This window comes from Sordaria macrospora, chromosome 6 (genome assembly GCF_033870435.1).
Source record: "Sordaria macrospora chromosome 6, complete sequence".
Classification (NCBI taxonomy): Eukaryota; Fungi; Ascomycota; class Sordariomycetes; order Sordariales; family Sordariaceae; genus Sordaria; species Sordaria macrospora.
In genome coordinates, this window is record NC_089376.1 from 2,343,926 (window position 1) to 2,367,667 (window position 23,742).

The window sequence follows — 23,742 nt, forward strand, 5'->3', positions numbered from 1 at the left end:
TGTGTCTGTATGACAATGATCACCTTACCATCCATTGCGCTTTTAGGCTTACTCGTCGGTTACTCCGCTCTTGGTTGGTTGACGAGAAGGGTCGGACATCAACCTTTCCATCTCTTTCGTGGCATCTACCGTTTTCCTTTATATCGTACAGCATGCCTATTTCGATAATCCTACACATCTATCAACAGCTTGTGCTCCGGAGTCTATATTTTTCTCTCTCAACACAATTTAAAGCACGCCGGACCATAGCCAGTCACCACTTTGCCCACCCGCGGCGCGCTGCCCTTCAACACCATCATATACCAAGAGGCGAGGCTAGCAAGTGCGCATTTAGACGGAAGTGTCTCCGTATGCATCTTGCTCCAACCTTGCTCCCTCGTCTTCCCCACTCACTCGGCTTGTCCACACTGCGTGTTCCTCAATCAATCAACGTTCTGCAAGCTGATGATCTTTTCGCGCACGGCAATCTCCCTCTCGGCATGGCGGGCCGTTCTCTGAGCGAGCTCGATCGCCTTCTCGGCCGCCTCGATCTTCTCCCGCAGCACCTTGCGCTCCTCCTTGGCCGCCTTCTGCGCTTCCTTGGCGTCCCAGAGCTCGTCCAGCGAAGGGATGGGCAGGCGCTCCTCGATCGGCGTGTCCGACGGCGCAATGATGTGCTTGACCACGTGCCGCTTGGACTTGGAGGTGATGAAGCCCGGCATGATGGCGACCACGTCGCCCGTGCGGAGCGAGTTGTTGGGGTCGTGGACCAGGTATTGTTTTGGGTCGTCGAAGTGCTAGATGAGCAAAAGAAGAGAAGAAGAAGAAGGTTAGCTTTACTACTCTCTTGATATGTATGCTATGCCCGTGTTCGTAAGAACAGCCGTAGTGGTGCGGAGAAAAAAAAGAGATGCGAAGGGTATGTATGGTACACACCTTCTGGAGGAACCTGTTGAACTTCTGCCCGCCCACCCTGACCTTGACGGTCTTATCCATCAGGCCGGAGGTCACTACGACACCGTGGAGTTCGCGGAACATCTTCCGGGAGACCTTGGTGGCCGCTGCTATCGTCGAGGTCATGGTTCCTGATTTTTCTTTTCTGTTTCCAGCTTCCTTCTTTGCTGTTAGGACTGTCTAACCTCAAGGGTTGGTGCCTCTGTCACTGTCCTTGAACGAACAAGTGGACTTGCGGGGCAGGGTTCGAATGGCCGGTCGGATTCGATGTGACGATTCGGCGATGGGTCGTTTCGGTGTTTTCGGTCCCTTGACTTGACACAGTAGTCGCGTAAGGGAAGGGTTTGCCGATGTGTGCGCGCAAAGGTCGCTGGTTGCGTCCAGTTCAAAGCTTAGTCCGGACCGGAACGGGGTAGGATCGGGGGTCGTGGGGGCGGCGGTGGAAATGGAGATGGTACTGTTACGGGCGGGAACACTGGAGCGAAACGATGCTCCAAAAGGCACGGTCGCGCGGTCGGCCGCCCGAAAATTAATTGGAGCCGGCTGAGAAAAGACCGGGGTCCGGGCTCGGCAGGTGGATCCCTGCAGCTCCACTATTCACTGCACCTCCAAGACGGTAGTGGACGGGGAGACGGGCTCGAGACGGGGACTGTCACCCGGTCTGTTGACTGCCCCTGCATTTATCAGATGCCACTTGACCACTCTGCCAGTTCTATGTACCTTTTACACTCATTTATAGTCATACGGCTGTCCTAATGTTCTAGGACTCCCGTCCATCAGCATTCTTGCAACTTCTCTTTTGTCATCGTTCACAACTGTTCAACCCAAGTTGGTGCGTCCTTTTGTCTTCCATGTCCACCTAACTGAGCCAAGCGCTTGCTTGAGTTCATAAAGCTAGAACATGCTATTATATTGATGTACAAGGACCTACGGAGCATGTTGGCTGTCTCCTTTGTCTCTCCCTGATAATAGTGGCACGCAACGTTCAGATTTCAGTATCCAACACCTTCCAACACAATCTTGCTCCCAGGCTCTTCATGTACAACACCTTACCTAATTTCCTTTGCCATTTTGAGGATCGATGAGATCTCCGCCCTCTAGTAAAAGTGAACCCCGGAACAGTCTCCCGCCGGCTGACCCAAGGTAAGTCTAACAAGATGCCCCATTCAGTGCTCGTCGACATAACCCTCCAAAAGCTTGCAAGCCGATCCAAGCGACTGCATTGGCAACCTTTTATCCTCTCATCCTTTTCCGACTGCCAGGGCAAATAAGGCTTTGCCACGTCTTCCTGTGACTCTATCTGCAGGTCGTTATGCTCGCAAGAAGCGCGTTGTATTGGATCGAGCCATCCCGGTGTTTGATATGACGCTCAGCAACACAGTATATCCGGGCCCAGAATTAGTATCCTTGTCGATTACCGTACAAGACGCCGACTAAGCTGCCGGCGTCGACCCGGTTTGCGGTAGCGACTCCGTCACCGGGTGTAATGTTGACATACTATTGACAGCCCTGAGTTTGCCGCGGCGCGGAGGGGGGAGCTTGGGGGGCTGCTTTTTGGCCACTAGTCCACTCACCTTGCCGTCGCCAGATACGGCTTCCGCAGCCGAAGCCGCTGTCGGCGATGAGCTGCTAGCAACAGAAACCCCATTCCTGTCACTTTGAGCAAAGGTGGTGCCCTCAGGAATTCTTGTTGGCGTAGGTGGTGGCTGTGGGGAGACTGGCACACCATGACGATGTTTTGGAACAATGGGAAGCGATTTCTGGGCCCTCAGCCGTCTCGCGGGCGGTGGTGATGGTTTTCGACGGTCTCGTGCTTTGTTTCCTTCGGTGGCACTCGAGGCCAAAGGATTTGGGGCCGTTTTTTCTGGCGTATCACTCGCGGGGCTGGCGACTATTGACCCGACAGTGTCTTCCGCATCCTCGTGTTCGTGCCTGAGCTCACGGGCGAGGTTTGATTTTCTGCTTGGTGTTTCTATACCTGGCTTTTCGTGGACGTTTGCAATGACACTAACGGTACTACCGCTTTGCGCCTCCGTGAGGCTCCCCATAGAGACAGGCCTCAGTATGGCCTCATCGTCCACTAGCCATGGGGTGCTTGCGACGCGCTCGACCAACCGGAGAGTGGTTGGCTCGGGCGGTAGAAAGTGCACACTTCCTGAACCGCGAAGTATTTCGAGTAGGCTAAGGATTTGATCTCGCTTGTAATGTGGCGCCTGGCTGAGCTGGGTGTGCGATAATAACGGAGCGAGAACACGCAGATATGTGTGTCTCAAGGTGTTCATCTCCACGGGCAAGTCGAGCAGATTACGAATGATGACGTCAAGAAGAACTCGCAAATCGTTAGTGTAGAAGTATTCATATGTCGCTTTGGTGGTGAATAGCAGATATAACAGCTTCAATATTATCAGCTGGAGTGACGTTTCGGTTGCTCGATTCAGAAGCAAGATTATGTTCTCGCCAAAAGTTCGGAAAGACGGGCCATGGAGGCTGAGGACTTTGACGACTCGGTTTGTGATATGAGTAACAGGCGCAGTTGGATCAACAGCTCCGGATGCTGATGCAACCATGTATTGCTCGTTCATGACCAGCTTACCATGCCAAACGTTAGTGGTTATGTCGTAAAGCAGATATGGGGCGCAATAACATACCAGAACACGGATTACGGCGTAATGGTACGGATCGTCCACGTCGTCGGAGAAGGCTTCGATGAGTTGAAAGAGGTAAATGACGAATTCGTCATCTACCTGAGCCAGGTCTTGATGCGGCAACTTTTCGATGCGAGACATCTCATACATCAACTCGAGAAGTAGTCGGTGAAGACGGCCGTCGTGATCGCCGCAACTCTTGATCAGCTCGAGCAGTCGCAGGAAGCAGCCTTCGTTGACCATTCGCCGGAAGGTCTCTTCGTCCGCCCGGCCATCTAGAAGGAGGAAGTTGGAGATAACATGCAACGGCCCATAGTCGTCCTCCTGCAACAGGCTGTATATGATCTGGGTGCGCACATAGTCGGCGTTTTGGCTGAAGATGCTGCTAACTCGGAGCTGTTGGGAACATGTCGCAATGTCGTCTTCATCGTGGAGATAGCGGTCCCGGCCGGTCGCGACCAGGTCAAGCCATGATCGCAGAGCGTCGTCGAGAGATCCGGGGGTAGGACAAGGGGTGGAAAGGATGCCGTTCAGGGCTGGGAAGAGTATTTGTTCAGCAATTGAGCCAAGAGCAATTCAACGGTTGAAGCTTGCTCACCGTGCCAAAACTGCTGCTCGTTCTCAACAGGCTCAGTGACCTCGAGGTCCGCCATGTTTTCAAGCGAGCAGCACCAATGTTGTCGTTGAGAGTGATGAGCTGGGCATCACGAATGGCGGCTTGCAGGTATCGCATAGGCGTGTATACCTTGCTGACTTAATCTACCGCGTTGGATCTATCGAGCTATCGAGGCTGCGTGGGAGGATGTCGTCACTGCCGTCACGAAGAGAACAGTTGAATGCGGCGGACGGGAATTAGGGAGAGAGCCGCTCGGTAGTTCTGGGGTGCAGTCCATCCAAGGCTGGGGGGAGTTCCGTACTTTGAGTTGTGGGTAGCTCCCAGTGACATTGGGGTTGTGGGGACTGCCTTCCTTGGTACATACCACCTGCACCTGTGGAGATATCTCTGTACGCCACCTGCCGTCCCAAGTAGATCCTTACTGCGTACCTCTTTAAATGTAGGTATTTTTTGTCAAAGCGCGTCCCTGTAAAGAGCTGCCCTCTGTACCTACCTCCAAGTACTTGCGATGCAATATTATAGTAAGAAATCATAGGGCAGCTAAATGCAATGAAGCTATGCACTCCTAGAGGTACCGTACGGCACAATGTATCTATGCCTGCATTGCGGTCTGGGCAGGATCCAGCGGATTAAAATACAACTTAGGTAGAGACCCTAGCTTACAACCAAAGTAAGCGGGGCCACTATATAGGGCATCGTTTTGTCTCATAGTTAAATGGTTATACGCCGGCTGTGTTGACGACTGAAGCTTCAAAATTGTAGTATTCACCGAGCTAGGTCAGCTCGACCGACCGACCGACCGACCGACCAGTTATCAGGTCGGCCCTGTTGCACAAACACATCCGTAATCCATGCCCTTGGCCATGTCCTTGAGCGAGTCTTTGACTCTTTGTTGTATCTGCCAACATCTCAACTCGTGACTGAGCTCAAGGTTCACAACTCACGAACCTTGACCTTCAGTGCCATCGTTAATCTAAACCCTCCTGACGCCGCGAGCCTAGTGGCTTGATAGATACCATGAAATCGGCCATGCAGCATTCATGGTTGTGAATATCCGAGCCACACTGGATGTGGAGAGGTGAAACCCCTCATTTGGGGTGAAACCATGGAGTTGGCCAATATGCTCAAGCTACGGCTCCATACCTCGACCTGACCATCCCGCTCCTTGATAGGCGTTCTTCTGTCCGTCACGAGATACCTTTGCGGTTACCAGATGAAACATTCATGGCTCCAGCCACGTCGCCGTTCCTTGTCACCCTGTCTATCTCACACCCGAAACATCCACCGTTGGCCCCCCAAGACACGGTGCGTCGATGGTGAAGGGAAGGACAGGCACCAAACGGATTGTGAGGGCGCACTGATGCTCTCAGCAAAGGTTCGGAGACTCTTCGATTACTGGCTTCATCGAAGCGCAATATCTCGATCATCAAGGGGGTATTCGTTCGCCGCATCCGCATCGACAGATCTGAGGAGAAGGACCAATCTATATGCGCTGTTTCCGTTCAGATAATAGCGGTGAAGCTTTTTGGATCGGACGAAACCCAGGCGCTCGTAAAGTCTCATGGCCGGGATGTTGGTCTCTTCCGTCTCCAATACGATCTCGTCGGCGTCTCGCTGAGCCATGGCGTCGATGGCTCTCCTGACCAGTTCCGTCGCGATTCCGTGTCCACGATGTTGAGAAGAAACGGCAAGCATAGCGATGTAGCCGCGAAGAGTGGGCGGGGAATGAGAGGCGTGTGGTTCGAGTTTGCAGATGATCACTCCGATGAGGGAAGAGTCGACTGGGTGTAAGGCCTGTCGGGATTGTTGAGCGGTCAGCTCACTTGGCCCCATCCTCCTACTCGAGTCTCAACAGTCCGAGAACGTCCACATACCATAAAACACAAATGGCCCCATTGGTATAGGAAGTATCGATATACATAAATGCTGTAAGGCTCGCTAAGGTCTTTTGAAATCAACGCGCGGATAGCTGGGAGATATTCCGCCTCCAGCTTATGCTCATATTTGATGTACTTGAGCTCTCCTGGAAGCTCTTCGACACGCGGTACTTCTGTTGCTATCGCTTTTTCGGTGGTTGCTTCCATGACGATAGAGCGAATCAAGCTGGGTCCGAAACGTTTTATGTTATGTTGGGGTTATGAGAAGTCAAGAATGAGGGCGTGAGGTTGAATAAAGATGGAGATGATGTCGTTCAGAAGTATATACCTGGTCTGTCTCGGCTGGGCGAGCTAGGGTGGTTTGGTATGTACAGAGGGGCAGAGGGCAGCTTATTTTCACATGTCTTTAACGCCATGGCAGTTGTACCTACCTAGTGTACCCTTCTGCTGGAGTACTGGTAGGTAAATAGTTAAGGCCAGTTACCTCTACGTTTCAACACGTTTCCCTGGAAGTAGGTAGCCCATCAGTGTACAGCTACCCGATTACTTAGGTAAGAACCACGGCCATTCATTAACAACATTATGCTCCTTCATCGGCATTACGTCAGTGTCGAGCCGCCCTTGGCTTGTGGTTACTGGGCCGCCCTGTATGTATTAAATACGCATCCCGTCACTCTTCTCGCTGTTCAAAGGCACCTGAACAACCCCGGCTCGGAGCGGGGGCCCCAGGTACACAAGCTTCTGGAGGCAGGTGCGTTTCAAAGTTCAAACTGCGTATAATGTACGCCGGTACGTTATTTCCGCCATCACATGCTGCATTGCACTATACATCCTGCATTAACATTTCCTTGCCTCCTGTCGCGGGGGACGTCCAGCTTCCCGCTCAACTCATCAGAGTACGAGATCGCCGCTGACAAAGTGACATACTACTACACTAAGCGTGGTGCCACTCCCCGCTCCAGCCCTATGACCGTGGCGTCACCGGAGACAGCGCCAAATAGCCCACTACCAGAACCCCGTACATCACACAATTCGAGAAGGCCCGCTGTCTCAAAACATCACGCTCGCCCCTGCCGATGACCGGGCCGCTTAGTTGGCCAGTCCGACAGTCCGGCCCATCCGCATTCGCTCCAGTTCTATTTCTTTCACCCTCCAATAACCCGTCTTCCTCGCGCCGTAACGGCAACTCACCGCGGCGACAACAGCTACGCGTATCCCGTCAAGATGGCGACAACGGTTCGGCGTAGGCTGGTCGGCAAAGACATGGAATGCGAGACAGCGTCGGAAACTGCCTCCGAGACTTCAACATCGCGCGAGCCGAGTCCCGATATTCAGCATGAGGTTACTCCCACGGTCAAGATTATACACAAACGTCCCAAGACCCGAAAGCGGAAGACGACAGCGATCTTTCTGCTGGGGAGCCTGTTTGGCATCATAGCAGCAGGCTTCTTTGCTAAAAGCAATGATCTGATTGATCTGCCTCTACCCGAGTTCAAGGAGCTCAGTATGGACAGCCTGTTCGAGGTGTTGCCTGCCGGCTTTGTCAAGGAGATGCGTGACCTGGTGGTGAGTGAAAACAACAGCGTGGGGAGCATTGCTGGTGTTGGCCCATCTGACATTCTCTCCCGCCCTCTAGAATGGCGAACGAGACTTCATAGAGAGCGATGATGCCTTCTCGGTGGGCATAAAAATGCGCGCCGAGGGCCTGTCGGCTGATCACCCTATCGTCATGATCCCCGGGGTCATATCTACAGGTCTAGAGTCATGGGGCACGTCTGAGCTGTCGTTGCCCTATTTTCGGAAACGGCTTTGGGGCAGCTGGACCATGATGCGAGCTCTTGTCATGGACAAAGAAGGGTGGAAGAGGCACATCATGCTCGACAAAACAACGGGGCTAGATCCGCCAGGCATCAAACTACGCGCCGCCCAGGGATTCGATGCAACCGACTTCTTCATCACGGGATACTGGATATGGAATAAAATCCTCGAGAATCTAGCATCCCTTGGCTATGATCCAACTAACTCGTACACAGCGGCTTACGACTGGCGATTATCATATGCCAACCTCGAGGTGCGCGACCACTACTTTTCCAGGCTCAAGTCTTACATTGAGCAAGCCCACTTTCTGCACGAGAAAAAGGTGGTCTTGACTTCTCACAGCATGGGCAGCCAGGTTCTCTTCTACTTTTTTCACTGGGTTGCCTCTGAGAAAGGTGGCAAGGGTGGCCAAGACTGGGTGGAAAAGCATGTTGATTCATGGATCAATATCAGTGGATGCATGCTGGGAGCTGTTAAAGATGTAACAGCAATCCTTTCCGGCGAGATGCGTGATACGGCGCAGATGAATGCATTCGCGGTTTACGGTCTCGAAAAATTCCTCAGCAAGGAGGAACGCTCTGAGATATTCCGTGCTATGCCTGGACTATCATCTATGCTTCCCATGGGCGGTAACGCCATCTGGGGAGACCTGGATTGGGCTCCAGATGACCAGCCAGGCCAAGAGCATAGCTATGGATCGTTGCTGAATTTCCGCGCCGGGCAAAACGGATCAACAACACCGGACAGAAACTTGACGATCAAAGACGCGATGGACTATATACTTGACACCACTGACGACTGGTACCGCGATCAGGTGAGAGGCAGTTATTCTCATGGGGTGGCCAAGACAAGGAAGGAAGTCGAGGCGAACGAGAACGACCCTCGGAAATGGACCAACCCTCTGGAGACACGATTGCCATTGGCACCGAGCCTTAAAATATACTGCTTCTATGGTGTAGGGAAGCCGACGGAGCGAGCGTATTTCTATCGGGCGCCAGATCTGGGAACGATTACGCATCTTAACATGACGATTGATACGACTCTGACTCAGGGCCATATTGACCACGGCGTCATTTTGGGCGAGGGTGATGGCACAGTGAACCTCATGAGTTTGGGGTACATGTGCAACAAAGGATGGAAAATGAAGAGATTCAACCCTGCGGGTTCAAAGATCACTGTGGTCGAGATGCCTCATGAACCGGAACGATTCAATCCGAGAGGAGGGCCGAACACGGCCGATCATGTGGATATTCTGGGAAGACAGAATCTCAACGAGTATATCCTCAGGGTGGCGGCAGGCCAGGGCGATACGATCCAGGATTTCATTGCCAGCAACATCCTCGAATATGCGGAAAAGGCGAAGGTCTACGACGAATGATTGACGACTATACCCCTATATAGACACATGCACACAACAACAGTGGCTTGAGAGAACGACATTGGATAGTCAGTGGAATGTCAATTCAGGGAATGTGCAAGAGGGCACAGTAGCGGGAAGGCTATCGTTCACTTTGGCCAGTCGTTGAGGAACGGGCGATGGAACCTGGGATGACTCATGTTCTAATGGCCCTTTCTGTTTCTCCTCCTTTTTCTTGGTTCTCATTCCCTCTTCCTTTCTTTACAGGTCCGCAAATCAGTGATACCCATTTCTTTTTCTTGATACCTCACCGCCCTGACAAGTTACACGCCGTTCATGGCTACACGGCTGAATTGAAAGGGTCTCGCGTGGCACTTGGCGTCACTTTTTTTGATGTTGAGAAGACCGACGGGAATTGTATATGTACAGAGGATACAGAGGATACATAGGCTCTTGGAGATACAGGTGAAACAGAATATCTGACGCAGTAATGTTTACTTGATTTGCGTGGGATGATGACCGAGCCGGGCTGGATGTGGTGATGGTTGGGCCCGAGAGTCCACAATGAAATGCTGAATCACTCCCTGTACTTGGCTTTCCATCACCCCTTGCTGTCGCAGCCGATTTACCCGAATGGCGTCTTTGACGGGTCGCCTCGGTCGCTTCCAGGGTTTCTCAATCTCGGATTCCAAGTTGGCTCGTTTGACACTGCCACCAGCATCGATACGGATCGCAACTGACAACCGAAGCGTGACTGACGCTAGAAATTGTACGTACTGGTGAGTGACCCGCCTGAGCTTCTGGAATCGCGCCTCCCGCGAGGATCGCCTCCACCCAGTCCACAATCTCCACCTCCTACTCTTATCTGCAGGTGCGTCTTACGAACTGCTAATTTATGTATCAGGAGCCAACAAGGTGCGGCAGTGGACAATAATTCGGTTACAAATCTCGGCCGCTGCTGGCCATGGCCGGGGTCATTAATCTCTTTCCGATCCCTTTTTCGCTTTTGTTCGAGTACCGTACCAGTCTCCTGAGCGGGAGCGCTTACCTGACGCTTCCATGGCGGCCAGAATAGGTACGTCATCGATCGATGCGTTGTAACACTAGCGAATACATCTGATTCTTGTGCCAAACTGCCCAGCCCGTCTTGCATACATACGGCATTACCTTACGATACACAACGTAACTCACGTTGGGGGGGGAGGTTCTCTTGGTGCCCATCTGTAATCTACCATTATAAAACATGTCTGTACAGATATATACATTGTATTACGGTCTATATGTCGGTGGTAAAAGAGTGGGGAATGTAGCTAAGATCGGCTCTTCCTGGTTTCCACCACATCGCATGCGGTTCTGCTCCCGACTTATACGTGCCTTCATAACTCAGTCAAGGTACCAAGTCAGGGCAAGCGACAGCAGTGATACATGCATGGCTGATGATACAAGTAATTAGGGAAAACTGTGCCTATCCGACTATGGGACGGTAAGGTCATACTAGAGCCCCAGGAGATGTACTTGTATGTACATCATTAGCCATCCGTCGAATAATCTCGGCGTGTGGACTTGCCAGTGGATAATTGACACTGGCCTTCCAGAGGTTCATCTCACTCTGGTGGCAGGGTTACTACCTCCTTCCAGTCAGCGCACAGCACTCCAGACCGGCGTGTTGGCTGCTCCCCGAATCCCCGTCTTGTCGACGTCTATTACTTGAGTCTTGTCAACGCTCAATTCACTCTGCACTAGCTTGATGCGATGCAAAGAGCTGCAGGCCGAGCTCTCCTTCATCCCATCCATCCCTTCCATCCTTTTACCTATCTTGCCGGTCTCACTCCTAGATCGAATACCGCAAACAAGTAGACAGAAGACCTCATTTCCACACCTCACTTACAACCCTAGAGCTTCCTCTTCGCACTCTGTATTCGATCCGACTACCTCCAAGGTTTCGACCCCGTATTTCACGGCATTTGGCCCATTTCGTTCGTATCCTCGCGGTCTGTCTGTGCTGGTGCAGAGTACTGGATTCCAATAGCGGCATTGCCACCTCCTTGGTTCTGCCAGCCCCTCGAGTGAACGAAAAAGCCTCCAGGTCCAACAATGTCTCCCTCGTTCCTAAACCTCAAGGAGATTCGCAGGCGATCGCGAAACAGCTTCAGGACGGAACGGTCGACCGACGGCTCGAGCGAAGCAAGCAATGGCACTGCTCCAACCACCGGCTCCTTGACTCCTCCATCCTTCTCCTCGCACCAGTCGGACCCAGCTGTTAATGTGCTCGTTAGCAACCAACAGTCGACATCTCCAACTCCTCCTGCTACCGCTCCTTCGCGCCCGGCGCCACAACCCTGCCCCACTGGAATCCAAAACAGATATAGTGTCTCGGGGATGACAGGTCTAGGATCGCCAATGCCAAACGGGAGGGGCCCTAACTTGCCCGTCTCGCAGTACTCTCCACGCATCACCAGTATCCAAGACAACTCATGGGTAAGTTGGAGTTTGAACCAGTCAGTCCAGTGGCTCGCCGTTTGCTATGACTGACCAAACCCATCACAGGTTTACCAAAAGGTCCTGCTTGTCTACGGTACTGTTGGGGAGCCTTCTCAGCAATCTGTCGACGGAATCGTGACTGTCAGTCGACAAGATGACAGTTTCCCCCCTATTAGTTGGCCCGTATCCAATTCCCAGTTCAAGGCTCTAGTCTACATGACGCCCGGCGCAAACCGACTACGCTTCGACTTTTCCAGCCCGAAACTCGCCAACAGCGGATCGACGAATCCCATTCACGCCTCCTATCTCACAATACATATGCTTCCAACGACCAACGCCCCTCCTCTCCAACTCGCTATTTTGCTCGCCAAGGATTCTCCCGCCACATACGATGCCGTTCCAGCCAGGGCTGAGCGAGAAGGGAACGGTTTGGAGACGGCAGTTCGGAAGTTCCGCATGGCTGCGTACCTGTGGCAGGCATTCACTGCAGAACAGATGTGGCGCAACAAGTTTGGCCGTCGCGTATTCAGGTTCGAAGAGGAGTGGACTACAGGTTCGGCAAACCAGAGGGATAGAGAGCAGGGGACACTACGATCCGAAGCGCGCATCCACATTATCAGGACGAACCATACCCTAGCAGAGCTCCGTGACTTGAACAAGGCCCAGCAACACAAAGATGCCAACCAAAAGGATGCTCTGTTTGGCATTGCTGCAGATGCGGTCAGGGACTACTTCAAGCCGCTTCCCGGGCAAAAACAATACGTTTCTGTCTTGTTGCTAGACTCACACTGGGATACGAGCTCGAAAACCGTTACCGCACACGCCGCGCTCGGAGGGGGGGTCGGCGATCTGCAGCTTGCCATATTCGGGTCACACTGCCTGCAAAGCTACCCGACAAGCTTCGAGGAAATCGTCCCGGCATTTACTGACTGCACGCCTACAGATACGAACCACGTTGCCAACGACTGCAATGAGGCTGGGAGCTCGTGGGAGGCAGCTAATATCGGCATTGGAGCTCATCTGCACGAGACAGGTCACTTGTTTGGCCTGCCTCACCGCGAGAGTGGCGTCATGCTGAGGGACTATGTGAGGCTAAATCGCACCTTCATCGTTCGAGAAGCATACTCGACACGCACGCGCTCCAAGGGTGGTCTGGTGTCACAGGAGGAGGAATGTACCTGGCACCGTCTGGATTGCCTCAGATTTCGGAGCCACCCATGTTTCCGACTGCCCAACGACCCAGCTCAAAGTCCGGATGACAGCGTACAAGCGTGGCCTGTGGGAGGAGGCGAAGTGATGATAACAGCCTCCTCGGGGATAATGTACGTCGAGATCTTTGGAGAAGATGATGTCTGCCGCAAATGGATTGAATATCTCGGCGAAGGCGGTAGTGGTAATGGATCTGGGATACACCGCCAAGTAACACTCAACGAGCAGGAACTACGAAAAGAACTGGGGGAGGACAAAAAGGAAAAGAAGCGGAGGTTGAAGATTAGTGTCCGATCACATGGCGGCGGCTCTTTGGATATCGACGATTTTCATCAGTTGTGCTCCAAGCAATCCAGCTTCAAGCTTCCCACGGGCTTGGTACCGGGAGTGCCCGTCCTGGCGCAGACGGCGTATCGCGGCAAAACATTGGGAGCATCCAAGTTGGACGGAAGCGAACCCCATGAAGTTGTGTTCACAAGTGCAGTGAAACAGGGTGTAGTCCTCTCCAGGATTATCGTTTACCATGGGCTGGCCTTGGATGGCTTGGAGTTCGTTTACGATGACAATTCATCGCAACTTTTTGGAAAGAAAGGGGGTAAAGCAGGAGGTGACGTTTTTGAAATGGGCAAGTACTACAAACGACCTTGGAGCTAGCCAATACTGTTCACAGATGTACTAACTGATACCATCTAGACATTCGTCGGGGCGAGTACGTTACCGGCTTCTATGTCAGAGCTGGCTTTTGGATCGATGCCATCCAAATCTTTACCAGCTCTGGGAGGAAATCGCCAATCTACGGCAAGCCCAATGGTGGCTCTGGGTACGTTGTGTACAACCTTCAAACCCATTTATTCTGTCTCCCCTATCCAAGCAAGAGTGGTGCTAACTAGCTTTGTTCGCTGTATAGCCATACGCTAATACCCCCAAGAGGATTCAATATCGTTGGAGTAACCGGATCCTGCGGCGCCTGGGTGGACGGGTTTTCTGTTGTCATCAGTAAACTGCCTTTATCGCTTTGATTGATACCCCCCTTATTGCATTTCCCTGCCTGAGCATTTATATATATACTTTGCACATCATACCCTCCCGGCCAGTTGCCATTAATCTACTAATCCTTTCCCAAATCCTCATCCGCCCTTACAGAGCTACCGAGTTGTGAAATGAAGATGGACTATGGTATATAGATTTGGACAAGGATCATCCGATGTTAGATGGCAAATGACGGCCTTTTTCATGTGTCTGCCTCCTGGTGGTTGAATAACACGAGCAAACTTGGATAAGTTCTCATTGGAATTGATTACCCTTAACCTGTAAAGTCTTTGTGAGTTTAAGGGATGTTTTCCTCGATGACTAGTTTTGGCAGTGAGATAACCCTACAGATCATGAACACCGTACATGTCATGACCAAGCTGTATGTTGAAATAGCAAGTCGAGGGTGAAGGAAGTACCCTAGTTTGTAGGAACAGCACGGTTGGGTCATTTCTGTGGCTCAAAAGTATCGTTTCTTTCAGCCTAGAGGTGCCCAGACAACGATATCATTGCTATTATCCGTGTTCATACAATGAACGATGTGTGCGTAGTCAGGAGAAGGTGAAGGTCAAATCTTGCTTTATTTTCCTGTCTGTAAGTCCTTTCCTCCCTAAATAAGCATCCGCAATTTTCTAACATCGCAGGTGCTGCGGGTATAAATTCTTCTACACCTCCCCTTTTTTGATATTTCCTTCTTCCTTACTTCCTTAATAACCCGACTAATCACTATCCTCGTCATCATCGCTCTCTTCGTCGCTGTCTTCCTCGTCGGCGTTCTCCAGCCACTCAACCAGCACGCGACTCTTCTCCTTAATCTTGGACAGTGAATCATTTTCTGCGGCCCTAGCATCCGTCCACCAGGCAAGGATACCCTCCTCCTCAAGAACATCCAAGTTATAGAGCTGCTGCAACAGGGCCGCAAGTAGCGTTCCTGCGCGCGCAGAATCAATTCCCTTGATGGCCGCCAAAGCCTTTTGCAACGCGAGGGCGAACTCGGCGTGAAGATCGACCTTGTTTCCGCCAACACCGACCTCGGTAATGAACTTGACGGCACCCTTTTTGGACGTAAGGGCCCGGCCAGCGGCTTTTGTAGGCTCCAGACCGCCGTTTTCGGGGCTCATGAGCTCGGCAGCGCGAGTGGCAAAGGCCACGGCGACGGCCTTGCGCATCATGCTGTCCGAGGCATTGTTGGCCAGTCTCAGACCCATGAACTCTAGCTTCGCGGAATCAAAGTCATCGTTATCGTCGGCACGGAGAGCATCGACAAGGCCGTGAACGGCGTCGCCGTGGAACTGGTCGAGCGCCTTGGCGGCGGCGGCCGAATCGTCGGACGCAAAGGAAGACAGGCGCTCGCGGTTGGCCTTGGCTTGGAACTGCTCGTATTCGTTGTCCGAGAGTTCATCGTCAGAATCGTGGGTCGCTAGTGTGGAGATGGACTCCCTTGAGATGTTGAGGCCAGCCAAGGAGTAAATGAGAGAGCTCTGCAGAACTGCAGGATCCGCATCACCCTCATCCTCGGAGTCGCTGTCCTCGTCGTCTTCTGGTTCTTCGTATTGGGCTCCCTTGCCATCGTTTCCAACCAATTTCATATCGGTCTTGGCCGGCTCTCCCTCACTTGTAAGGAGGGAGATTCTCGGCACGGGTTTAGATGGGAGTTCTTGTCCCGCGCTAATCCGCACACCGTAGGAGATCAGAGAGCCTTCCGGGATGTAACTGTACTTGCCAATGACTGCATCATTGGCAATGATGGAATGCAGAACGGTAGCACCATCCTCAATCACCGCATCATCCCAGATATAGCTGTCCTCTATCCTCACGTTCTTTCCGATCTGGCATCTCCTTCCGATGACACTGTTCGAGATTGTGCTTCCACTATCGATATACGCGGTCTTACCGAGTACGGATTTGGTTACTGTGCTGTTTTTTGCGATGTGCGCGCCATCCTCTATCCACAGACCCCGCTTGTACTTGTAAGTCTGGCCGTGAAGAAGGTTGCTGTCGGGGACATATGGTAAAGTCCAGCGGTGGAGCATATCCTTGCTGATGCAATCATACATCTGGAGGTTGCTGGCGCGAGCCCCGTAGCCTTCGTCGAGTATCTCGGCGCTGATAATCTTGCCGTTCAACTCCCAGTCCTTCAGTACGCCGTGAAGGAAGTTCTTGCGGGGAAGCTCGTAATCGAAGCTCTCGGACCACAAGGCCAGAACATCCGGTGTGCAGATATCGATGCCGCAGTCGATCAGGTCGGTTCGCATCTCGAACTCGCCATAGTCGAATACCGAGTCGTCCAACTTGACGTACTTGTCCTTCTGAAGTGGGTGCATCTCCTCATATTGCAGACAACGGCCGTTGGTAGGGTCGACAACAAAAACAGGAGTGATGCCCCGGGCCTTTGCAGCTCGGTGAGGGCTGTTTCCTGATGAGCGCAAGACGATGGTCATGCAGGCGTCTCTGTTGGCCTCTCTCCTTGCGCGGTGCTTGGCTAGAATACCGTCGAGGGGAATGTTTGCGACAACGTCGCCATGGACGAGGATAAAGTCACCCGATATGAGACTGCGCTTGTCGAGATCTCGCAAAAAGTCACCGATGGAGCTTGCGTCGGACACGCGGATAAAGTCGACAGAGGAGAAGGGGCAGAGGTTGCTCTCGGGGCTCCATCGATCGGAATCGTTGATGTAGTTTTCGACGTCTTCGGAGTGGGCGCCGCAGTAGATAAAGACCTCTTGGACGCCGTTGGAGGCTAGGTACTCGAGCGTGTATTCGATAACGGGCACGTTGACCAGAGGGAGGAGACACTGCCAGGACGAGGTGGTCAGTACGCGATGATCGCCAAGAGGGCAAGGAGCATGACATCAAGAAGCATAAAGTATGAAGCATTTACCCTGGGCTTTTCAAGAGCAAAAGGCTGGAAACGATCCTGGAAGGAGTCAGCGAGGATGACGGCCTGAAGAGCATCTTCTCTCTTCTCCTCGGTGCCGCCCTTGGCGGGCTTTTTGGACTTGTTGGCAGCTCCGCCCTTGCTGGCCTGCTTGCCCGACATTGCCAATTCTTCTTATCGGGTAAGACTGGACTCTACAGAAACGGGTTGACGAGGGCCGGGTTGTGTAAGTGGCTACGAATCGGAAAGTGAAAAGCGCGGGGAAGAATGTTTGTAGTGGGGGCACAATTGTTGAAGAAGCACCGGCGCGTTCGAAGCTGGAATTGTGACAATGGTACGCCTGCCGGCCGCTGTGTACTACCAAACCTTGGAGTGATGAGTCAACGCACTGGCCTCACTTCGTCCTGACGTTGCTGCTCAAAAGTTTCCGTCTTTCATATTTTAGGGCAGTCCCGCCGTGCTGCATGCTAGAGGTGGGGTGCGGGCTAATCAAACCTGTGGCTTGCGTGTTACCGTCAGAACCTCTATACTGTATTGATTAACCTGAGCCTTACAAGTAACTTTCCACGGTGCAGTGAAACAACGAAACAGAAATTGTGGCGTTGGTAAATCCAGCCGCATTCGGACATTCATCACTGAGATGTAGTACTTAGCACCCCCCTTGGTTACACAACAACGGCACCCGGTATTATCGAAAGGTACGACAGCTACTAGTAGCGTAAGCAATAGAGGCAAATGCACTCGGAAGAGAGGAAATCTGTCATGCAAGCGGTCTGCCAATCGTGTAGCTCTTCAGCGAAAGGCAGGCGTGACTGATTGTTTGGGCAAGGACCGTGCAAAGTTGACCATTGGGATGGCAGGTCACATACAGTAGCAGCTCGTCTATTTAACACGACATGGCGATCGAATCGGTGTCTTCTCTATACCGTGGACAATATCACACCTCCACATGTTCCTGTATCCCAACGTGCCAGAATCGCATTTGGAAGCTTGATTCGGATTCCAATTTCAGTGCCGAGAGATGATCGGCGATCCAACCCTCCTGGTGGAGCCAAACATTGATTTGCGCTAGGAGCCTACGGTACGTATCTTTAAACTCCAGGATGGCCTGTTCGGATGCTATCCCTTGACGAAACCCAACCACAGCATGCCAAAACCCATCTCCCAAGTGCCGACTTTCGCCGTTTGAATACCATCGGCTATCTGTCTATACTCGTACATATATCCAACCTTAGGAAGGCAAACATAGCCGCGCCTCGTGGGAACATGGCATGTGGATGACCCGCGGGCCCGTTGGATTTATCCTCGGACCCCTTACTCGCCAGCCTCACCACGTGCTGGCTCGCGTCCTGACACTATCCTAAGGCTCGGAACGATAACGGATCGAATCTTACCCGACTGGATTCCCGTCCCGCATGTCTTCACAACGAGTCCAGCACCGTCTTCTTCGGCTCACAAGGCGGGCGTTACGACGCCGGGTGCATAACGGCGGACCGCACTAGGTGGGCCCCAAGAGTTCTAGACCTCAATCGAACATGCACAGTTCCGCATCTGGGATTCGTGATGGATCCTCTAACAAGCGGCTCAGACGGGCCCGGTCCGTCCAGCCAGGAGCCACCTCAGTCCTGCCAGTCAAACGCAGACGCTCTCGAGACGACGTGAAGGAAACCACATTCCCGATGCCATGCGTAACAAGGATTCTGTTCTCCAACACTACTCTGCTTTAAATTGCTACTGTAGTGTCTAGCCTCCGAGCTACCGGGAAGTGTCCTTGGCCTAGCTTCGTCCCCCCTCCGCGACAGTCTGGCACCCGAGGCCGTCAGAGGAGGCGGCTCCGGCCCGTTTTTAAGTTTTTTAACCCCTTTCCCCCACCCCCCGCTGATTCTTTCTCATCCATCTCGTTTTCTTCGTGTATTATACTTGTCCTCGGTGTTACCAATTGGAACCATCCCGTAAATCCGCCGCCCTCATGTACCTATTACCCATCCACCCTTCAGTTGTACTTACCTTCCGTCGTTACGAATTCTCAAACTCCGTCGAGAGTCCCTGCCGACAGAGAAGAACAAGGCTACATTGTACCTACTGAATATGACCGAGCCGAATTACTAGCAACACGATCCTTCATCCTTCTCACCTGTGTACAAGTTCCATCTTTCCCTACCTACTTACTTGCACGACCTCGTCCTTCGATCATCGGTCACAAGCAGGTAAACAACGGAAAGAGTCCTCTCCACCTTCAAACGAATCTCATAACGGACCTAACGGGCCTAATGCGCTCCGACGCCAGCAGCTTCTTATCTTAAAGAGAGGCAATTACAATCTGAGGTATCAACCTCGCCCACTCCTCCATCCTGCAATATCCAAGGTCCCTTCCCCTAGTACCGAGTCTAATACCGACTTCTTCACTCAAAATACTGACAGATAAACCCAGTGGGCCTTCCCGCCTCCGTGAAGTTCGTCATCATCAAGATTCAAGCCCTCTTCGGTCTCGCGGTCGGTCAGAAATCGGCCGAGGAACAGCAGCCTCGGCCCATCCCGGTCGTTTTCTGGCACCGATCGAGATGCATATGCCCAAGTACTTAGGGATATCCTCCCCCTAAAACGCTTTCAAACCAGGTCCTTTCAATGCTTACTTCTGCCTGCACCACAGGGCAGTTTGGTGTAGGCATGTGTAGGTAGCAAGTACCCGGGGATCCTGCGCCTAGCCAGGCCCAGGCTCGTCTGGAACCCACCTCCCATTTTTGTAGTACCAAGTGGCTGTACCGAATGGTAGCCACGGACCCTCCTCTCACTCGTCTCTGGTCGCTCTTTCCGTTTATATCTTATACAACAACACCCCGGGCTCGCGCACCTCCTCCCCCGGTTCCTCGACCCACGAACTTTTCACCCTCCTTCCCTCTCCGTTATCCTCAGCTACCACTTATACTTCTTTCTGTACCCTGCTCAATTTCTTCCTAAGTTTCCGTATTTCACTTCTGATGTCGTCCTTTGATCTTTTTTTTCCATCTCTTAGTCTTTTTTCAACTTTCTTTTTTTCACAACCTCAGCCCTCTTCTCAGAAAGATGGCCTTCGCTCTCTCTGGAAAACACGCCATCACATTACGCTCACCTGACGAACAACAGATGGCTCGACAGCAACAAGTTGATGGAAGCACTCGCTCATTGATAATGGCCAACAGGTCGAAGGGATAACATACCGGATGGAATGACATCTACTTCAGACTCGAACTACGTGCTCGAAGTGAGGAGACAACCGAGTCACCTCCCTACCTATCCAATCACGCTACACATCGCCATCCCAAGAAAAAGGGAACGAAGAACGTCAACATCGACCGTTACATGCGAGTCAGGCTTTGGTACGAGTTTCTAAAGCTTCGAATTGCAGCAGAGGGTGACTAATTTTGAGGTGACGCCGGGTCGGATATTCAACATCAAAACAATCAACCACAGAACGAAGTGACACCGGCCGACCCCCACCGTCCTCGAATGCGGAATCCCTCCTTTTCAGTACTTTTCCCGATCTAATCGCTCACTATCCTCCCACTACGACTTCCAACCAGAACCAACTTTCCATCGACGGCCGCTCGCTATTGCACAAACGGTCCCTGATTCGCGCCAGGACCATATAACCTTTGGCGCTTCTCCGGTCGATTCTCTTCTGATCCACCACCCATCCCCATGCCCTCGGAGGCCTGCATATGACCGCCGGCTTGGAAACCCGCCGATCCGCCTGCTAGTTGGTTGTTGACCTGGTTGTTCATGATTTGGTATGGCTGCGGCGGTGGTCTTTGTGTGCCGCCTGGCGTCAATACCATTCCTCCTGGACCGCTCCCTCCGGCATTCATGTATCCTCCGCCGTCCATGTTGGGTGATGTCTGGTTCATCTGCCCCGGAGAATGCCACGAGGATGTGGTGGTGGGTGAAGGTATCGGCGTCTGCTCAAATTTGACCTGTGCGCCGCTTCCCATTGAAGAGTTCGCCATCGCTGCCGCTGCCGCCATCATGTTGGCCTGAGCTTGCTGGTTGTTGGCGAATGCTTGTTGGTTCTGACCCGGCGGCCCTGGGGCACCTACGGTCTGGCCTGTGTCATCCGAGTTAAGGCCGCCTTGGAGCGGGTCTTTGAGCATATACGCCAGATGCTTCCTCAAAACGCGGATCATGCTGTCTTTCGTAAAGGGCTTTGCTAACACATCATTCATACCTTGAAGAAAGGACTGTTAGCGCATTGAAGAGGCAGGCAGGGTGGTTTTGGATGGTCTCAACTTACCATACTGGAAATAGGTTTGGATATCCTCTTGTCGGATATTCGACGTCATGGCGATGATGGGTACCCTGGCCGTCACCATTCTAATCATCGCCGTCGCCGATACGCCATCCAGGTTGGGCATGATAATGTCCATAAAAATCAGGTCGAAGCTCTCGTTATTCTCCGGGTTGTTGATCTTTTCGACAGCTTCCAGCCCATCTTTCTGCTCCGTTGTTAGCAACGGTCACTGCCGGATACCTCACATCCTTGAACGCGGAACCACGTGGGACTTACAGCAATATCTACCGAACATTCTAGGACATGAAGGAATTTGGCACCAATCCTTGCGCATGTCTTGTCATCCTCAACGAGCAGGATACGTGGCCTCTTATGGCTCCACATGGAGGTGCCTTGGTCTTTTGGGGGAGGCGTGATCTGAGCAGAATCGGCCATCGGGTTCGGGTTACTCAAGGGACGAGTATACGGGATGTTGTTGATGTGGTCGGAATGGAACGGGTCGATGCCCGTTGTCTGCCCTACCGGATAGACCATGTGTCTAGGGTCGTTGAGGGGATCATGCAGCATATGCATGGGTCCAGGGCCGCTCTGGGTGAACATGACCGACGAGGTTGCCGAATCCGATGGAGACCCATTTTGATGATAGGCTACCGATATCCGTTCGAGGTCTCGGTCGGCCTGGGAATCGGGGGAAACATTGCTGAGTATCTCGCGCGCTCGTCTAAGTTCGGCTGCCGGCTCATCAGCACCGTCCGGCAGTAGCCCAAGGGATCCTGTATGGAAGGTCGGACCTGAATGACTTGAGTGGCTAGAATGCGCTGAGTGTCTGCTATTCCGTCGACGGTCCTCAATGTTGCTGAGGTGGGTGATCAACTCGTTGGAGACTTGGCTCTGGGCCCTGACCATCTTTTGCAAGCTGATGACCTCGTTTACAAGCACTTTGTTCGTCTGCGCCAGCTCGAAGTACTGCTCCTGCAACGCCTGGATCTGGTGCTGAGTCGCGGTAAGCGATTCGCTTAGGACGACAATCTGCTGCGACGCGCCGAAGGCATCTTCAGCTTGCGCGGGCTTGCGCGGAGCCGGCGCCTTTCTGCGGATATTGTCCAGGTTGTCTTTCCTATCTGCACGAAACTCGGGATGCCGAAATTCCCATGCCTGAATACGGTCAGCTGAAGGGACCCCCTTTGCAGGACCTATGACTTGGACCACCCACATCTCTCCCGTATGGCGCTTCGCCACTTTCTTCATTGTGCCTGACTTTGTGAAAATCGTATTTGTTCAACTGTCGTACAAAGCTTGCGAAGTTGCTATGCTTAAAGTGTTTGGGTAAAATGGTTTTGGTGAATTTTTCGTTCTGTTGATGGGTATGTGTCAGTAGGAGCAGGGGGGTCGTCTTCCCCAAGCGAAGTGCTGTTCGGCGCATACCTCTAAAACAACGAAACTATCACCATCGGCGCTCCATCGTACTACGGAATTGTACGTGGGATCCTCAAGCATCCTACAACTGGTCAGAATGCATTTCGCAATGTACAGGCGGGGACTCGGGGATTTTTGGCATCGTACTTATACAGCTTGCGCACCTAGGTGAGACGAAGTACGGATTAGTCCCCATCATAGAAAACTTGCGGCCGGTGGCAGGCAGGGAGGAGAGGGTGGAGGAGGGGGAAGCTTTGGAGGAGCTCACAAAGTCGCTGGAGTTGTTACCAGCCTGCGCAGAGGCCGAGTCACCCTCGGGAGGCGGCATGATTGTGGTGGTTCAGCGTAGTTCGGGGCCACGAGGTCTAGACAAGCGAATGCCCAAACAATCGAGCCGATAACAGACGGCCGATAAGGACTACGGCCGAGGATCAAGAACAGTCCAATTTAGACGAAGGCACGAGTTTCTCCCAAGCAAGAGCACAATTTGATGGACTGGTCACGCTCTGCTCCTCTTCTCATCTCCACACGACGTGATACGGTCTCCCTGGTCCGAGCCGACAGTTGTTTCCACTTTTCCCAAGGTCACGTAGCATGCTCTGGGTCGAGCGTTCAGGATGGTCGAATCGGCGGGTGCTTCGCGACGTAATGCACCCGGGCGGCGGAGAATCCAAACGGTCCACGCAAGCGGACGAAACAGAAAGGCGGTACTGTAGTCGGAAGAAGCTATGGCAGACGGCCAAAGCCAGGCGTGTTGGAGATTGCGATATTGGGGGCCCCTAGGGTTGTTTGAGTTCAGCAGCGCAAGATGATGACCAGATTAGGCGATGGGCGTACGGTCCATCCAAGGGCTGTAGTCGGTGTCGCTAGAGGATTCGGGACTTGGACGGCTCAAAGAAGGTTGAGAGGGTTGAAAGGTTCGAAAAAGGTCGAGAACAGTGTGGTCGGGTTCAGGGTAACGTTCAAGGCAGCGGATCAGGGACAAGGGACCTTGACCGGCGGATAGACACGGTGCTGGTGTGGAAAAGTCGAAAAAAAAAGCACATAAAAATATAATGGAGGTTCGATTCTTCCGTGGATCCAGTCGATGTTTGGGAATTGGGAGACAATTAGGGGTGGGTGCTTTTTGGCGCCTTGGACCTCCTTCGCTGTCTGGTAGGTATGTACACTACCTAGTTTTGAGAGTTGCTGCGTGCTGCCCCCTCGGCATCAGGAAACT

General features: G+C 52.6%; 7 protein-coding genes across 7 annotated transcripts; 2 read left to right on the top strand and 5 right to left on the bottom strand.

Moving 5' to 3' along the window:
- Window positions 1–41: 41 nt before the first annotated feature.
- SMAC4_08309 (mitochondrial 37S ribosomal protein uS17m) lies at window positions 42–1,427 on the bottom strand. Its single transcript, XM_003344318.2, has 2 exons — window positions 916–1,427; window positions 42–776 (listed from the first exon to the last, which is right to left on the bottom strand). The coding sequence occupies exons 1-2, from the start codon at window positions 1,057–1,059 to the stop codon at window positions 423–425; spliced, it is 498 nt and encodes a 165-aa protein (XP_003344366.1). The 5' UTR covers window positions 1,060–1,427; the 3' UTR covers window positions 42–422.
- Window positions 1,428–1,766: 339 nt separating this feature from the next.
- On the bottom strand, window positions 1,767–4,623 carry SMAC4_08308 (uncharacterized protein). The gene is made up of 3 exons (XM_003344317.2): window positions 4,177–4,623; window positions 3,582–4,114; window positions 1,767–3,521 (listed from the first exon to the last, which is right to left on the bottom strand). The coding sequence occupies exons 1-3, from the start codon at window positions 4,229–4,231 to the stop codon at window positions 2,367–2,369; spliced, it is 1,743 nt and encodes a 580-aa protein (XP_003344365.1). The 5' UTR covers window positions 4,232–4,623; the 3' UTR covers window positions 1,767–2,366.
- Window positions 4,624–4,851: 228 nt separating this feature from the next.
- SMAC4_08307 (uncharacterized protein) lies at window positions 4,852–6,453 on the bottom strand. The gene is made up of 2 exons (XM_066090778.1): window positions 6,069–6,453; window positions 4,852–5,988 (listed from the first exon to the last, which is right to left on the bottom strand). The coding sequence occupies exons 1-2, from the start codon at window positions 6,276–6,278 to the stop codon at window positions 5,596–5,598; spliced, it is 603 nt and encodes a 200-aa protein (XP_065947503.1). The 5' UTR covers window positions 6,279–6,453; the 3' UTR covers window positions 4,852–5,595.
- A 665-nt stretch (window positions 6,454–7,118) lies between these two features.
- On the top strand, window positions 7,119–9,587 carry SMAC4_08306 (uncharacterized protein). Its single transcript, XM_003344315.2, has 2 exons — window positions 7,119–7,637; window positions 7,708–9,587. The coding sequence occupies exons 1-2, from the start codon at window positions 7,296–7,298 to the stop codon at window positions 9,265–9,267; spliced, it is 1,902 nt and encodes a 633-aa protein (XP_003344363.1). The 5' UTR covers window positions 7,119–7,295; the 3' UTR covers window positions 9,268–9,587.
- Window positions 9,588–11,066: 1,479 nt separating this feature from the next.
- Window positions 11,067–14,183, top strand: SMAC4_08305 (uncharacterized protein). Its single transcript, XM_066090777.1, has 4 exons — window positions 11,067–11,724; window positions 11,794–13,561; window positions 13,630–13,756; window positions 13,844–14,183. Exons 1-4 carry the CDS (start codon window positions 11,341–11,343, stop codon window positions 13,953–13,955), a joined length of 2,391 nt encoding a protein of 796 aa, XP_065947504.1. The 5' UTR covers window positions 11,067–11,340; the 3' UTR covers window positions 13,956–14,183.
- Window positions 14,184–14,411: 228 nt separating this feature from the next.
- On the bottom strand, window positions 14,412–17,346 carry SMAC4_08304 (uncharacterized protein). Its single transcript, XM_003344313.2, has 2 exons — window positions 16,847–17,346; window positions 14,412–16,760 (listed from the first exon to the last, which is right to left on the bottom strand). The coding sequence occupies exons 1-2, from the start codon at window positions 17,003–17,005 to the stop codon at window positions 14,685–14,687; spliced, it is 2,235 nt and encodes a 744-aa protein (XP_003344361.1). The 5' UTR covers window positions 17,006–17,346; the 3' UTR covers window positions 14,412–14,684.
- A 1,354-nt stretch (window positions 17,347–18,700) lies between these two features.
- Window positions 18,701–23,531, bottom strand: SMAC4_08303 (uncharacterized protein). Its single transcript, XM_003344312.2, has 6 exons — window positions 22,688–23,531; window positions 22,533–22,605; window positions 22,399–22,461; window positions 21,384–22,262; window positions 21,111–21,312; window positions 18,701–21,044 (listed from the first exon to the last, which is right to left on the bottom strand). Exons 1-6 carry the CDS (start codon window positions 22,849–22,851, stop codon window positions 20,431–20,433), a joined length of 1,995 nt encoding a protein of 664 aa, XP_003344360.1. The 5' UTR covers window positions 22,852–23,531; the 3' UTR covers window positions 18,701–20,430.
- Between the last annotated feature and the right edge of the window lie 211 nt (window positions 23,532–23,742).